Consider the following 17,956-nt stretch of genomic DNA (forward strand, 5'->3'; position numbering starts at 1 on the left):
AGAAGAACAAGATAGATACTGTCAGTACATACAACATTCAATAATGGTTAAATGAACTAGAATGGGAGACAATTTGTCGTCTGTTTTCCCTAGCACAGGTAGGAGCTTAGCTGGGTTGCAACGTTGTAAACTTTTGTGTCTAATTTAGAATATAAAGATGTCTTCCCAGCTCTCAGCATCCTCTTTCTCATGAAACTGTGTGGGCGCTCTGAAGGGAGTGTCAGCCTTAAAAAGAGCGGCGCCAGTCTGCTGTCCAAAATGGATTAAAAACACAACTTCCGCCTGTGACTTACTGGCAGCCATGCAGATTTTATTAAGTGCCTGAATTGAGGTTTGGTGGAAAAGATGCCTGAAAGTCAGAGTTACCAAGGAGCGCCCCCAAAACCCCAGCGAATGCCTGCCTCCAGCGCTCACAGCAACCTCCCCTGTTTCGTTAAGTGTCAGGGTTCTTGCAGGAGGATCGCTCACACCATCCTGCAGCATGAGTACTTGACTGTGCTTGCAAGAGTGGGCCCAAGGGCGCTGCTCCAGGCACTTACACATCTTGTAGCACAAGATGCGCTACCAGTCAGTACTTCGCAGCACACTTCATCAGGAAGCTTGGGGCAACCTGCACTTGCAGCGGTGGCACTTTAAGCAGTTTTCACTGCTGCATTTATAGTACTTGTGTCAGCCGAGCACCTGTTGCATCAGGTGCCTCCTATTACGCATGGGAACCTGCACTTGCCCTCTTACACTGTGTAGAGCCCCCACACACCACCCAACACAACCCTTCAGGTGTCCTACATATGTACTATGGGATATTGCAAGCTGGACAACCTGGTAAAACAACACGTGTGGTGCGCATTGAGTGAAACAATCCCAAAATAACACGGTTACTCTGTAACGTTCGCGCTGGGATTAAGATCGCGGATAGAGTGGCTTAAACATGAGAAGCGATGATTAGCATCCGAATTAGCTGATGAGGATCCTACATGTTCGCTGTATAACCTGCCTGGCCAGACACACGTAATCACTCATTATGATCACGTCTGCCGAGAATTGTGTACACAAACCTCCAGGCACTTATTTTGACGTGAACTCACACACAAGACACTCTTTGTGTTTAAGGAGCGAGAGTTAAAAAAAAAAAATTATATCTCTGTAAGAGGGTGACATTTCACATGCCATGCACATTCTATTGGGTGGGGGGGCACAGCTCATTTGTGCAGCCATAAAGACCACGTAAAAAAAGCCCTGCACACCCTTCTTGTGGCCCTCCGTGACTCCCATGTGAGATGCATATTAGGGATAACTAATTATTGGACGGTGGTAGGTGGTGGGTACGGGCTGCTGGCAGGGGGCCCCCTCATTGTGCTTTACAGGGGGGCCCCCCCAAGTTTCGTAACGCCACTGGTTCCTTGGTATTGGGCAGAGAGCAGTGGGGGGGGCTTAAGTGGGGCCCGCCGTGGCCCGAGGAGACCTCGTGAGTTTCAAGGACTGCTGCCAATCGCGAGCGGAGCACACGGAGGGGGGCCACGGGCCGGATCTGACCTAGTCGGTCCTGCCAAGGTCAACCCCCGGGCTCTTACTTCACGGCCGCCTCTACCGGCAGCCACGCTCACGCCCCTCTCGTAGCCTGGAGCCACGGAGGCTGCCTCACCTCGTAAATGGGTGCTGGTCACGGTCGCGGGCCCGGTGCAGGAAAATCCCCCGAAGCCCGGTGCCTGTGGGAGCCTGAACACGCTGGCAGAAGTCCCCCACAGGACGGCAGGACGGCCAGTTCGGGAAGCTTCCGCAATGCTCCTGGGAGTTTTAGCGTGCGTTGGTTTTTCGATTTTTCAGAACGCTTTTAGAGTCTCTTTCTCTCCCCTGCTCCTGCTCGCGGTCCTGCTCGCACTCGCACTCCAGTTGCTCCTCCTCTCACTTGACACAGGTCACACCGATGGAAAATCTTGAATCATCACTTAGCATAGATTTACCAGTTTCCAAAACTCACGTGCATCTTTGCGTTTTGCTGCATAATTGATTTTACTCCAGAACAGATCTAGTTCGGCTTTTGTTTGTATCCATATCTCTTTTTTGTAAAGTGACCTTAGCTTTGGTAATATCTCACTCCTGACACTGGAGATGCATGATTTCTTAGGACCCTCAAGGCATGGTTTAATTTCCTTTTCGCTGTTTTAAGTTGAACAGACATTTTATTTGGAAAAGACTTAGCTGTTGCTACCATGCCTTTTGAACGTACAGCATTTTTCTCTACTATGTGAATTATGAATTGCTCCCAAATGGTCAGAGGGTTTTGATCTATTTTATTTAACTCTTCTTCCCACTGGTCTCTTGCTTGCTATTCGATGTTTTGTATTCTATTTACTGACCAATGTAACCTCTGTTAATTAAGACCAATGGACTGCCCTAACTCTGGGGCCATTTGTTCGTGTCGAGTAATATTTAGATTGAGGCTGATCATTTGTGGCTGGTGATCACTGTGCAGCCGATTGCCCAGCTTGTGGCTTATTATTGTCTGATATAATGGGAGGGATACTAAGGTGTAATCAATAACAGCTTTTGATAAAAGACAGCGAAAAAGACTTAGGAAAAGCCATTATAAAAAAGATGTGGAGAATAATCCAGGTCTCCAAGGGAAGGTGTATCCAATTTTTTGCCCAAACTTACGAAATTAAGTGAAGCTACTGGAAAAAAGAATGACGACGAGGTAAGGGAAAATAATGTGGCAAAGGAGAATGAGATTATACCAGCTGGCGCGAAAGGGAAAACAAGGATGAAGGAAAAGGAGAGTCAAATGGAAGTGAACCGGGGCTCAGTCCAGGCCAAACCGATAAAACATGAATTTACAAGCCAAAGTAAAACAGTTAAGTTAGTGGAGCTTTGGGAAAGATCGCACAACGCTCCGGAAGTAGAGAAAGGCATAGTGGAGAAAGATGAAAAGAGATAAGAATGCAAGTAAGGGAACAATCATTAAGGAAGGATAAAGATCGACAAGGAGAATGGATGCAAGGACTGCCAGCTGACTCTCATTTGGGAAATAAGGTCCCAAAAGTGGAACTAGTAAGGAATGACAGTGATCTTCAAGGGGAGCAGAGGCAACGACCGCCGGACGAATGTCAATTGGGAAAGAAGGACCGAAATGAATTAGGGCAGGTTAAGAATATTCAGCAGGAAATAGTCTGCACTATTCAGCTGGGTCAAAGAGAGAGGACAATTCGGCCCAGCCCGCCTAGTATCCACTGTAAAATGACATTTGTACCAAAATATAAATCCAGGGATCACTTTGATCGAATAAATAGAGGATCTATGATTCAATTGACCAATGAAATAGTAGCGTTACAACACATAGAGTCCACGGATATACATTCAGTTATATTTGTAAGCAACCGAATGTGGGGAGGTGAGGAATCGACAATGATCACATGGGTGACAGCAGAAGTAGTAGACCAACTATGGACGGAAAAGGAAAAATTTGAAACATGGGGTATTGAAATGATAAGGGAAAAGGAGGAACCCTATCCACAGTTCCTAAAACTGAAGGGTGGCAAAAGTCTGCTTAAGAGGGTTGGTGAGGAATGTGATAGGGGAAGTCAAAATCTTAACGAAAAGTCCACGAATGGGTAATAAAAATCAGCAATTGGGCATAACGTCGATCTTAAAGGGGGCAAGGAGTAGCTCAATTACAGCTTTAAGGGATAATATAACCCTTTAGGCAGACAACTACATGGACGCCATGGTGAGCAAAACGCTTTATTTAAAATCTCATTTGTCCTGGATCCCGAGTGCCCTGAATGTCAGAACAGACAAAGATTTAAGATATTGACAGGATAAAACGTGTATCGTTGGTCACAAAAACAGGGTTGACATCTGTTCATGGAATACTGAGGGTCTGGCAGCAAAGGTAGATGATCATAAATTTGTAACATGTATTGGAAAGTTTCAGATAATCCTCTTTCAAGAATCATGGGCACAAGAGGAAATTAAGTTACCGGCATACTAATGCTATAGTAAGCCAGCAATTAAAATAAAATTGAAGGGGCGTGCAGCAGGAGGTTTGGCTCTATACGTAACAGGGGCCTTAAAAATAAAAATTGAAGAAGTGGAAATTGATCATTCGAACATTCAAGCAATTAAGGTCTGGCCTCTTAGTCCAGTAAATAAGACACCCTCAATGATAATAAATGCATATATCCCATTGGAAGCAGGAAAAAAGAAACAATAGATAAGATACTGAGTCTATTGTCATCACAAAGCATGACGAATCCAGCTCCTTGGATCCTCTTGACAGGTGATTTTAATATGAAATTCTTCCAGGTGACCCCTAGGGACCAAATATTGGATGATGTGATTGATCAAATTTGGCATATCCCGGTAACTGAAGCAATGAAACGACGATCTGACAGAATGGGTAAAGAAGTGGTGAGAAATCTGGAGCATCACGGCCTTCGACTTTTGAATGGCCGGGTAGGTCCGAACATTCCAGCTCAAGCGACTCATTTTGCGGTAAAATCAAAAGCTGTTATTGGTCAGAAAATGAAGTATCCTAGGCCTTAGCAGTCAGCACATGAGCAATGAAAATAAAGTTTTCTTTCCTTCCTTCCATTCCATCCAGTCCTTATAGCACAGCAGTCTTTAATCCTTGCAGATTTCTTCATAGGTTCAGTAGGGTACGGTCTTGGTAGGGTCACAGGCCCAGTACTTATTCCCAGTTATGCCGTTGAAGTGCGTGTGACTTCAAAACTTCAAAGAAGGATCTTTAAAGTGCACACAGGCCCTTTTTTGCCAGCACTGGCTCCAGTCTATCAGTAGGGGTAAATCCACCCTTTTTGTTGGAAACAGGACACTGTCTATTCAGGTTTGTCAGCTCCTCCTCTCTTCTTGCCCAGGAAAAGCTCCCAGAATGCAAATGAGTTCTCTGTCACTCCTACCCTTTCTGTGTTTGTGGCTGTCTAGAGGGAATGCACACAGTGTAGCTGTCACCCCCACCCCCCTAACGTGTATAGGAGACAGACTGCAGGCACACAGAGCTATAAGAGCAGAGAAATGTCCAGTTTCTAAAAGTGTAATTTCTGAAACAGTAATGTTAAATCCAACTTTACCAGTAAAGAGGATGTATCATTACCATTCCAAAGATCTGGAACATGATGCTAATACTCCTTTTCTAATCAGGAATACCAGCTTAAAAGTGTATTAAAGAATTCCCAATGCTAGTCTGTGAGAGGAGTAGACCTCGCAGTAGTGAAACATACATTTGGATGTTTGCCACTACCAGGACATGTAAAACTTACCAGTACATGTCCTACCTTTTACTTACGCAGCACCCTCCCCTATGGGCTACCTAGGGCCAACCTTAGTGGTGACATATGTATAATAAAAACAGATTTAGGGCTTGGCAAGTCGTTTTAAATGCCAAGTCAAAGTGGCAATCAATTGCTCACACAGGCCCTGCAATGTCAGGTTTGAAACCGTTTTGAAAGGCTACTTGTGTGGGTGGCACAATCAGTGCTGTAGGCCCCCTAGTAGCATTTGGGTTACAGGCCCCGCATATATGATATGCCAATTTACAGGGAATTTACAGATTAACTAAATATACCAAACAGGTATAAACCAAATATACCATGTTTAGAGAAGAGGTCGCGTGCACTTTAGCAGTGGTAAAGTGCTCCGAGTTCTTAAGCCAACAAAAGTAAGGTCACAAAGGGAAGAAGGGGAGGGCAGGAGGTTTGGAGTTACCCTTCAGAAAAGGCCCTTTTCAACATTCATTCAACTGCTCACTGTCCTTGAATCAAAGTAAAGAAGAGTCCCAGGAGGTACATGTCAGAGGTATATGCACTCCAGATAGAGACTTGATCTTCATTTTAGAGGAGATGTAAAGGAACAACAATGGTAGGTTCAATCAGAGAAGAATTTTGAATGAGAAGAGAATCCAAGGGAATGGCAAAAACAAAGGGGCTACTAGGGTAATGAGCTAGGAACAACACCAAAAGACCACCTAATATGCTCAGTTGTATGGCCAGGAAGTGAACCCCCTTGCTCCTTTTTAAGCTGCCCTGCCACTCTCAGCCCGAAATAAGAAGTAAACCTATGACGTGTAGTGGTGGCCATTTGGTTTTTGTGAAGGATGCTACTTTTTCCACTCTTCGTGTTGTCCCTGGCCTCCCAACCACAATGAGTCCCCCTGGGTGTCACTGCCTCAGTCTCCTACAACATTGTCATTAGATTAGATTAGATTAAAATACTTATAGAGCGCATGGCTGCCTCGACAAAGAGGCGTCCCAGTGCTAAAGTGAGATGAGAAGGGGTACAGCCGAGGGATTAGAGTTGGGAAAAGAGCCATGTCTTCACAAGCCGTCTGAAGCTTTGGTGGTCAGAAATGCTGTGGATATGTAAGGGAAGGGAGTTCCATAAGGTAGGGGTCAGTCGCCTAAAAGAGCGACCACCAGATCTCACTCTTCGGATGCGTGGAATGTGAGCAAGCATAAGGTTGGCTGAACGCAATGCACGCTGTGGGGAGTAGAGGGAGCACATGTCCCTCAGAATATCTGGACCTATACCAGTCAGAATCTTGTGCATGGTGCAAAGTACCTTAAAGTGTATTCGATGTGCAAGAGGCTGCCAATGCAGACGAAAGAGAAGGTTAGAGACATGGCTGTACTTGGGGAGAAAAAAGATGGCACGTGCTGCAGCATTTTGAACCCGCTGCAATCGGTTCACAACAGCCTTATTAAAGCCTAGAAGAAGCACGTTACAGTAATCCAATCGCACCAGTATGGATGATTGGATAATCAGCTACCGATTTTGGACGTTGAATAGACCGAGTATCGGTTTAAGGCCGGGTAGCAGCCCAAAACATTTCCCTGCCACTGATTTGGCGTACGTCTCAAAGGTAAGATCTTTGTCGAGTATAAAGCCCAGGTTTCTCACAGCAGGTTTAGGAGCCGAAGGGACTTCAAGTGCTGGGGCCACCATTCATTATTCCAGAGATGGGAGTCTTTGCCAATCAGAAGGTTCTCAGATTTCGCAGAGTTCAGCTGCAAGAAGTTAGCTGTCATCCATTCTGCAATGGCCAGAATATCTTCTTTAAATTTCGCTCTGTCCTGTCTGCGATTGTCAGACAAGGTGATCACCAATTGGGTGTCGTCAGCGTATGACACCAAGGAGATTCCCCTTGCTTTAGCCATCCGTGCCAGTGCACTCATGTATATGTTTAAGAGCGTAGGGCTTCGCGCCGAGCTCTGAGGGACCTCACAGCGCAGTGGATGGATACAGGAGGCAAAAGGAGGGGCTATCACTTGGAATCTCCAATCATTCCACTGCTTACCTACGGACACCAGTCCACATCTTAGTCTGCTCTGGTGTTTATGCCTTTGCTTGCTGTGGGAGTTGAATAAGATTTCAGGTGAGTTGTGACAGTTTGTGGCTAGTGGTCCAAGTCTTTAATCAAGCCTACAATATATTATCTTTCTCTGGGCTCTCTCCAAATCACTAGACAGGATTGGGTTGTTCTGTAGCCAAATGAAAAAAACTGAGGTGATTTCTGTGTCACTCCTCTCAGGCCTCTTCCTTATCAGAGTCATTGGGACATTGGGGACGGCACCTCAAAAGAAGTAGGCCAGCGCTCTTCTGCTTATCAACGGAGATAAGTCTCTTCGGTCCTGTGCACACATCGCCTTCTTGTTGGTGCACCCTTACAGACTCACAAATGTGATGAGGGTCCTTCCGATTCAGAATGCTGAGCTAGTCAAGGCATGCAACTCCTGGGTTGCCTCTCCCTAGGTCCACAACAGTGATTTATCGTCCCTTCACACCAGACCTTGTGGCAAGTATGGCTCTGATGCTCCAGCTTTGAGGCCTGGATTGCTCAATCTTGAAGGAGCATGAAAGGATCATGCCTGCCTCTGCCCTGAATGATATCTGTCACACAAAATCAATGACAAGCCTGAAGTAACCTGATATGATTCCCGTAGGTTTGAATGACCAGTGTAGAAATAAAGAACTCAGATAGTGTGACCACTCCATTCCCCTGCTTTCCATGCCCCATCGGGGCATTTTTGATTTCCCCATTAACTTGTGTTGGTGTGGAAGAAGTTTTAAGTGGAAATATAAAATGTTTCCAATAATTAATCCATAAAATCAGAAGTGTGATCCTGGCTCACAGATCGGAAATGTTGACATGGCTGAAATTAGACAAAGAGGATGTAAGAGGAAGCCCTGTGTAGTATTGCCTTATTAAGCACAGTAGCACTACATAAATACTGATACTACACTTGAAATTAACAACTCTAAGCCACCAGACATTCCATTTTCCAAATAAGGATGTAGTAATGATTTTACTTTTTAATGAGGTAGGACTATGACACCATTATAACCATTATAACACAAAACTGAGATGGAAGGCAGATTCTCCAGTATTAGGGGTGTCTTTCATAGATTCACATGCCTGAATCATTCCCCGTCGTCGGAGTAGGAGTCCCACGGTATATAAAAAAGCAGTAAAATGTCATTTGTACATAGCAAACAACAGTCATACCCAACCAGGAAGTAAAGTAGCCCCAGCTACAGTAGAAAAACCTTCCACATTAGTGACTATCCAGGTCATTATGTATAGACCAAACTGCAGCCAATCAGGCCACAGCTCCCACCAGAATGCTCTCCCCAGAGACCCAGGCTCTCAGATTTTTTACCGCACGTCGTGTGATAGGGAGTCTCTCTGAGCTCTGCTCAGTTTCTTCTCTATTTCTGTAAGTTTTCACTTTCAGATATGTCTACAGCAAAGTCCCTGTTCAGGGCCTGTGAATCCTGCGGAAAGGCAAGGCTATTTAAGGAAGATCCTCATACTCTCTGCATCTACTGCTTGTACCCTGATCATCAGGCTAAGGAGTGCAAGATCTGTCGCACCTTCCCTCCAAAGACCCTCAGGGACAGAGAGGGTCGCCTGCTGCTGTGGTTGCAGCGGATTAAGGACAAGGATAATCCAATCTCTGAGGTAGGAAGTTTGGCCTCAGGGTCTTCTGTGGGGTCTCGAAAGAGGATGGCTGAAAGTAAGATGACTACTCCTAAGGCTAAGGTGTCAAGACAGGCCCAGCTCACTGTTGACGCTGGTGAGCCTTCTACTTTGAAAAAGAAAAAAATCCTGTGAGATATCTGTGAAGGCAACAGACTCTAAAAAGACTGCGTCTTTAGTGTCACCTCAGAGGCCTGTGTCCAAGGCAGTGACTTCCCTGCCGTTTTCATCTAAGGTAGCCACGGCAGTGACTTCTACTGTGACTTTTTCCTCACCAAAGCCTTCTATGGTGATGTCCTCAGTGTCCTCTCCAACTTATGTGCATGTTCAGATTCGTCCAATCTCGTCGACGAAAATAGTCACACCTCTCGTCGAAGAGCCTCCGTCAACGAAGCTGATACGAGCGTCGACGACGAGATTTCCGTCGACGACAGTCTTACCGTCGACGAAGAAGACCTTGCCGTCGACGACATCGACGTCGACGAAGCTGCCGTCGACAACTCCATCGACGTCGACGAAGCTACCGTCGACGGTCCCGTCGACGAAGCTACCGTCGACGGTCCCGTCGAAGGTGTCGATGACCTCGTCGACGAAGAAGATAGTCCCGTCGACGGCCCATTCGACGGCGAAAACAGTCCCGTCGACGGCCCCTTCGACGACGAAAGTGGTCCCGTCAACGGTTCCCTCGACGTCGACGACGAAACCCATCTCGTCGACAAAAACTAAACAGCAATTATCGTCGACGGAGCAATTGTCTTCAACAAGCACATCGTCGACGACGAAGACAATGCCACAGGACACAGAATTAAAGGTGGCACAAGACAATCCAACTACACCAAAGTTGTCATCTTGCACAGATCTTCAAGTCTGGTCAGCAAGGAACAGTGTGATACCGCTACCATCTCCAGCCACTACTGCAGCGCTATTGCAAAAGCGTTCCTCACAATCTGCATCGATGTCGCCACTAACAATGCCAGACAGGCTTTTAGATTCTGAGGAAGAGGACTCTGGTGATGAGTTATTTCAGGCTACGGAGAGCCCATCTGATTTGCTTATACAAGTAAAAGATCAGGAGGAGGAGGAACAAGTGATTCAGCCGCCTAGGTTGGAGTCTGAACAAACACCAGGGATGCAAATGCCAATGGAACTTTTCCAGAATTTGCAGTACATGCTTAGCGATTATTATCGCCGTTTTCCGCCTTCGGAGTCAGGCGAATCACAAATCACTACTCCACGACCTCGAGTATCCTCGACACCTATGGATGCAATGAATGAAGGAGCGGAACATGCCCGACCATCAACACCGGTGTCCTACCACCAAACGGAGGGTGAGAATAGTGAGGAAGAAACCCATGAGGAAGGGGAATTAGATAATACGGATTCGTCGGAGTATGAAGATTATCAAGCCGACACACCTTCTCCAGATGAACAACCAAAAGCTGAGTCACCACCGGTGGATATTGCGAATTTCCGTAGGATTATGGACAAAGCAACTAAAAGATTTCTCATTACTATGGAGAATAAACAGGACGAATGCTTCCTGTACGATTTTAAAAGTTTGTCGCAGAGGCAAAGTTGGTCTATTCCCATTATAGACTTTATTTGGAAAGAAGGTCTGAAGATCATGGCCACACCAAACTCTCTACCAGCGGTTTTACCGCGAGTTGATAAAAAGTACAGGGCACCTACTTCTTCGCCTGCCTGCCTGATTGGTCAGGCCAAGACGGACTCAGTCATTGCGCAAGCAGCTCAAAAGAGAGCAAAGAACCCGTCATCTCAAATCTTCACTCCTACTGACAGAGATGGGAGGCGACTCGACACCATTGGGAAGAAAGTATCGACCATTGCAGCGACCACAGTTAGGGCTGCTAATTCACTGGCAATTCTCGGCAGGTATGATAGGCAGATGTGGTCAGACATATCGCCTTACATTCAGAAACTGCCTGAACCGGACCGGACCGAAGCCACTAAAATTCTGCAGGAAGGAGAATGTGCTTCGTCGGAAATCATCGATGCAGCAGTAGACGTAGCAGCTACAGGATTCAGGCAGTTGGCAGGGGCTGCAGTCCTTAGAAGAGAGGGATGGTTGAAATCTACATCCTTCAGGCAGGAGGTGCAAGCCAAGGTGTTGAATATGGCTTATGATGGCGAGTACCTATTCGGCTCGCATGTGGATGAGGCTTTACAAGCCATAAAAAAGGATACAGAAACTGCACGATCGTTGGGTACTCTACAGTACCGGAAATCTTCCTTTCGTGGTGCAAGAGGAAGAGGTAACAACACAAATAGAGGAGGATATTACCAGCAACGCTCGTATACGAATACCCAAAGTAACCAGAGATTCCAGCCATATAGGCAACAATCTTATGGCCAAAGGAAAAACAACTTATCGGGGCAGAGACAACACTGCAAAGAAGTGAGGAACGCAACCTGCCACCACTTGGTCCCAGCCAGTCAAAAATTGGAGGAAGAATATCCCTACATTACTCAAAATGGTCAGAAATTACCACAGACAGATGGGTTTCCAAGGGCCACATATTGGAATTTGTAAAAACCCCACCAAATTCGCCCCCAAAAGGACCACCTCCAGCACATCTCAAAGAGCTGTTCATCCAAATCAATACAATGATTCGAAAAGGGGCAATCGAGAGAGTACCTCAACATCAGAGAGGGAAAGGTTTTTACTCTCGTTTTTTCTTGATAAGCAAGAAATCGGGGGAATGGCGCCCCATCCTCGATCTGCCTGCCCTCAACAAATACATCAAAAAGTTAACGTTCAGAATGTTAACACTCCAAGAGATCCTCCAGTTTCTGACAGAAGGGGACCACATGGCAACACTCGACCTTCAGGACGCTTACTTCCACGTACCCATTTTCCCCAGGCACAGGAAGTTCCTAAGGTTCAGAGTGGCTGGCAGGGACTTCCAGTTCAGGGTGCTTCCGTTTGGACTACGTTCAGCCCCGAGGGTATTCACAAAGATGTTGGCACCTGTAGCGGCCCACTTGAGACTGCAGGGTATTCAGATATACCCATATCTGGACGATTGCCTTATCAAGGCCAATTCCTACGCCACAACAAGCAACCATGTCCAGAGATGCCTTTGCTTGCTCCACAGCCTAGGGTTTTCAGTGAATTACGAGAAATCAGATCTGAAACCATCACAAAGGAAGTCTTTCCTAGGAGCAACGCTGGATTCCAACCTCGCTCAGGTCTTCATATCAAGCGAAAGACAGGAAAAGATTCAAAGGATGGCGACTGCACTCCTCAGAAAAGAGTGTGTTTCTGTTCGAAAATTCAAATCTTTCCTAGGGATGATCTCATCGTGCATCCTTCTCACTCCAAACTGTCGTCTGAGAATGAGACCCTTGCAGGAGGAACTCGGTCGTCAATGGCTGCAGATATCAGGTTCCTTCGAGGATATCATCACCTTAACGCCTCGAATGAAGAACGCAATCCTGTGGTGGAACCAAGAACACAACCTGCAAGTGGGTTGTGCTTTCCTCGCAGAAGTCCCCAGATTCATCGTGACCACGGATGCCGCGCTGGAAGGTTGGGGCGCTCACCTTCAAGGGATGACGATCAGTGGCAAATGGGACAAACAGCCAAAGACATGGCACATCAATTTTTTGGAATTAAGGGCCATTTTCCTCGCCATGAAATCTTTTCAAGCACTGCTAGAAGGCTCGACAGTGTTGATTCGAACAGACAACACGACGAGCATGCATTACCTGAACAAGCAGGGGGGCACAAGATCAGGCCGGTTGTCCAAGCAGGCTCAAGAGATCTGGAATTGGGCTCTGGATCACAACATCAACTTGTCAGCGGTGCACGTCCCAGGGGTAGCCAATGTACTAGCAGACACCCTGAGCAGATCCAAGAGCGGCACTCACGAATGGGAATTGCATCAACCAGCGCTGGATCGGATCTTCCAGAGATGGGGACAGCCCGATCTAGACCTATTCGCAACATATCAGAACAAGAAATGTACACAGTTTGCGAGTTGGATTCCCCACAGAGAATCTTGCGGGGATGCGCTGTCACTGAATTGGGAGAGGATATTTGCCTACGCCTTCCCACCAATTCCATTAATTCCCAAGGTCATCAAGAAAATGAGAAGACAACCGTGTCGAATAATTTTTATTGCTCCACGGTGGCCACGACAATATTGGTTCACACAGCTTCTTCTTCTCCCAGTCCAACTGCCTCAAATTCCGAATCTTCTGACAATTCAGGAAGGCAGAGTGTATCATCCAGACCCTCATTCTCTGAAATTATCGGCTTGGCTCCTCAACACCATGAGTTTGCACATTTAAACATTCCACAGGACTGTCAAGAAGTCCTAGCCAACGAACAAAACTTACAAACTTAAATGGAAGCGTTTTTGTGTTTGGTGCCAAACTAGGAATTTACATCCCATGTATGCTGAACCGGAGGAGATCTTACCCTTCTTTTTGCAGTTGGCTAAAGCAGGTTTAGCGCACTCAACACTTAAGGTGTTTCTAGCGGCTATATCGTCAAGATGGTACGAATTCTCTATATTCCTCAAGAATAATCCAACAATTCTTTAAGGGTTTATTTTGTATGTTTCCTCCAATACGTCGGCCACCTCCATCATGGCATTTGAATATAGTACTGGCTCAGCTCATGCGCCATCCCTTTGAGCCGATCCATAAAGTTGATCTGAAGTTCATCACTTGGAAAGTCGCATTACTGCTGGCGTTAACATCAGCCAGAAGGGTTAGTGACATGCAGGCATTCACGACTAAACCACCTTTCTTGCAGTTCACTAATGACTCGGTCATACTCCGCACCAACCCGAAGTACATGCCCAAGGTACCATCGGATTTTCATTTGAATGAACCAGTGATACTTAAGACATTTTTTCCGGATCCGCAGTCGCCAGCTGAGCGGACTTTACACTCTTTAGATATCAAGAGATGTCTTAAGTTTTATCTCTCAAGGACAGCCGCTATCAGGAAGACGGATCAGCTGTTTGTAGCGCATGGCAGACCGAGACAAGGCTGTGCAGTCACGAAACAGACTATTGCTAGGTGGGTCTCGTCAACTATAGGGCTCTGCCATCAACAAGCAGGTAAACCCTTACAGACCTTACCTAGAGCTCATTCTACGAGAGCAGTCTCTTCTTCAACTGCGTTGTTTGCTGGTGTGCCTCTCCTGCAGATCTGCAGAGCTGCAACATGGTCCAGCAGGCACACATTCACGAGGCATTACTGTCTGGATTCTTCAAGTGATACCGATGCCTTGGTGGGAAGAGCAGTCCTGCGTAATCTTTTTCAATAAGGTGAGCCTCTGATAATCTCTCCCACCTCCTCTTGCTCTTTTGACGCTTTTATATGTTATTACATTACATTATGTTCATGCATGAAAACTGTATAGCTTGGCGTCAAAGAGCGATGTATTGTATTACTGCTAACTACTCTGATTCAGGCATGTGAATCTATGAAAGACACCCCTAATACTGGAGAAGAACAATAGTTACTTACCTGTAATCTGTGGTTCTCCAGTATTGGTGTCTTTCATAGATTCACATGCACCCCCCCACCTCCCCTCAGAGTCTCACTCAGGCTATGGGTATATATTATATTATACTCAGGTACACTCCGGTGCTACAAAATCTGAGAGCCTGGGTCTCTGGGGAGAGCATTCTGGTGGGAGCTGTGGCCTGATTGGCTGCAGTTTGGTCTATACATAATGACCTGGATAGTCACTAATGTGGAAGGTTTTTCTACTGTAGCTGGGGCTACTTTACTTCCTGGTTGGGTATGACTGTTGTTTGCTATGTACAAATGACATTTTACTGCTTTTTTATATACCGTGGGACTCCTACTCCGACGACGGGGAATGATTCAGGCATGTGAATCTATGAAAGACACCAATACTGGAGAACCACAGATTACAGGTAAGTAACTATTGTTCGTCCTTAGTATAACTGCTCATTTTGCCACCTAACAATGGTGTTTATTATGTCTTCCTATGCCCAGTAGTCCTGTCAAACACTAAAGGTCTCCAACCAGCAATCCTGCCAAAGCCTAGATGTTCACTCACCATCTGTGCCCTTACTCCCAATGCGCACAGTAATGATCTCTACACTCTCTCCTGCTGTGCTTGGCCACATCTCCTTACCTACACAAATATTAACAGAAGTCCACATTTATTAAACATGTATATTGTAGGGCTTGATTTGCGGGCAATACTCTCCTAGTAGCCCCACATACCTGAAGGGGTTCTGATCACAAATTCTTTAAGATTTGGCACCCCTGGCTTCGGTACCATGGGCTTGAACTTCAAGACTCACAGGAGGGGGCAAGTACTGTAGCGACGCACTTGGAGGGAAATGGTCCTGATGTACCGTCGCCTCGAGATGGGAGGGGGTAGATCCTAGTGGTAGTTCAAGGCTGTGTCCATAAGTAATACTGTTTTGAGTCGACGAGAAAGAAGCATTTACTGTACCTGCTTGAGAAACGTGTGGTGCCTGTCGACCATATTTGTAACATGCGATAAATTGACGTGTCTTGCTAATCATGGAAAAGTTTCAGTAAAAAGAGTTATTAAAAAAAAGAAACAATTAAAAAAACAGGAGTGTAGATCTTTGGTAGTTCAGGGCCCAACACTCTGACACAATGCCCCACTAAATATCAAACCTGAGTCAATCTATTGACCCTAATGAAACCTATGAAAACTGAGCTGTTAGAACAATGATATAATGCAGGCCGAGATGCTATGACAACAACAGGTAATATGGAATGCTGAGTTCCATCCTCATCGATTTGACACCTTCAGCTCTATTGTGCTTCACCTACCTACCAATCACAAACCTGTATTCCTGTTTGTGGTTTAATGACAATGAAACAAAGAACCTCTGGCATCTAGTCCTTTTTGTACAATTGCAATACTAACTACTGGCTTAGTACTCACTCATTTAACTTTATCCTTTATATTTGATTGTGTTCATGGTACTCTGAAGTGGTGGAAACGCAACATGCTTTGGCAATATAAAACACCGGAGTAAAAACAAACAGCTTGTTTCTGTGTGTGCCGTTCTTTACTAGAATCAGCTGTAATTTGTTTTGTATGCAGATGAATCCAAACAGCCATGTCATCCTTTGTGGTCAGATTTCCCAGTATAATAAGATGGTACCTTACCCGCCTCCATTGCCTGGTCCAACTGAAGCAATACTGAAAGAACGGAACATCACAAGGTAGGGCTTTTACTTTATTGTCTACTTTTTGATGGTAGACAAAAAGTGCAACCAGAATCTAAATTCCATGGCCTTCCATGCCTCTTCATGGTATACCTATTTTTGCAAACAGATTAGACCGAAAAGCACAGGTGCACCACACCACAACACACAGTTCAATAGGAGCGATTATGAAGTCCAAATCCAGTAGACAACCAGGGAAAGGTTCCTCAGTTTAATCTCTTTATTCCATTTTCTTGTTAGGTAGAAAAAAACACAGTACAGCCGACGCGTTTCGTCCTAGTACAGGACTTCTTCAGGGCACTGAATAAGACGATTGTGTATCTGATGAGCGATATCGCTAGACCTACAATCTATTCAAATGATAGGTATATTCCATCAGTATGCAGCTTCTCACAGAAGGCCCGATAAGGCAGAAGAACCAGGATCGCAATGTGATTATCGCGATCGGCGAGAGAAGTGTCTGGAACCCTTGCGGCAATGAGACTCCTTCCTGATCGTCTTATCAAATTTACCACTGCTCTGAAGCCTGTACCTTCACATGATTTTTTGAAGATTGAAATCTGTCTTCACGCAGCACGTAGACGGTGTCGCCTTTTGACCTCCTAAACGTGGGTCAAGTGTTGCATTCTCTCTGATTTACCATGGGCTATACCTGGACGGCCTCCATATCGCTGTTGATTTATCTTGCCGGATGGGAACATATTCTCTTGAGCAGCGTTTTTCCTATACCCTCCTCTACCTATCTTCCATTCAGTGCCCTGAAGAAGTCCTGTACTAGGACGAAACGCGTCGGCTGTACTGTGTTTTTTCTACGTAACAAGAAAATGGAATAAATAGATTAAACTGAGAAACCTTTCCCTAGTTGTCTACTGGATTTGGACTTCATAATCGCTGAACTGTGTGTTGTGGTGAGGTGCACCTGTGCTTTTTGGTCTAAATTGTTGAGTTCCTGAGGGAAACAAGCACTGTGATGGTGGGTGTCGTTCGGTGTGCACACGGACCCCTGTACAGACATAAGGGGAAATACTTTTGGAGTAATAGTAGGTTAGGTGCTGGCAGTGAGAAGGTCCCACTGTTAGTCAAAGTTTTTTTCTATTTTTGCAAACATTTTGACTTTTAAGAACATTCTTCACATGTAGATAATCTCTTTCTGTAAGAGATGACTTATTGTTTCTTACATTTCCTATTGTCATGAACATTATTTCTAAAAAAGCCTGGTAAAAAATAAATTAAGTCAACTAAAAGGGAGTTTCTACTAAAAATAGTGATTTCTTGTCTAGAAATATCTATTGTATGTAAAGTAAGCATTTATTAGTTCACCCTCTATATACTGAAAAAAGCAATTTTAAATACTGTTGAGTGGGTATACCTTAAGATCCCACCTACTTCCTAACTTCTAGAACTGTGCGAAATAAGACATCAGAGACCAGCTTGGTTGCGCTGTGACAGTCTCCAAACTGCTTTTCACTCCACCAGTAGTATCAAAGATTGAATTTTCCTTACTAGGTCTCTGTCTGCATCCTAGAGATGAGAAAACCACTAGCAGGTTTGCTGACCTTTCCTTAATGCAAGCGCTGGATGGTCCTTAATGCAAGTGACGGGTGGGCCTAGTTTAGCTAAATGGATTGAATGCAACAGTACCATTGCCCAACATGGAGGAAGGGAAGATTGGCTTTGCCCGTGTGTGGGTCACAATACTCTCGGCCTTTGTTGGGGATGAAGCCGAAAACAAACCACCTT

General features: G+C 45.4%; 1 protein-coding gene across 4 annotated transcripts in view; it reads left to right on the top strand.

Moving 5' to 3' along the window:
* Nucleotides 1-17,956, top strand: part of PTGR2 (prostaglandin reductase 2) — a 465,729-nt gene that overhangs the window by 431,677 nt on the left and 16,096 nt on the right. For all 4 annotated transcript variants that reach the window (XM_086937253.1, XM_086937255.1, XM_086937256.1 and 1 more), the window contains one exon: nt 16,092-16,213. In XM_086937253.1, the coding sequence (XP_086793379.1) occupies nt 16,092-16,213 (122 nt within the window). The remainder of the gene's footprint in view (nt 1-16,091; nt 16,214-17,956) is intronic.

This window comes from Lissotriton vulgaris, chromosome 9 (assembly GCF_964263255.1).
Source record: "Lissotriton vulgaris chromosome 9, aLisVul1.2, whole genome shotgun sequence".
NCBI lineage: Eukaryota > Metazoa > Chordata > Amphibia > Caudata > Salamandridae > Lissotriton > Lissotriton vulgaris.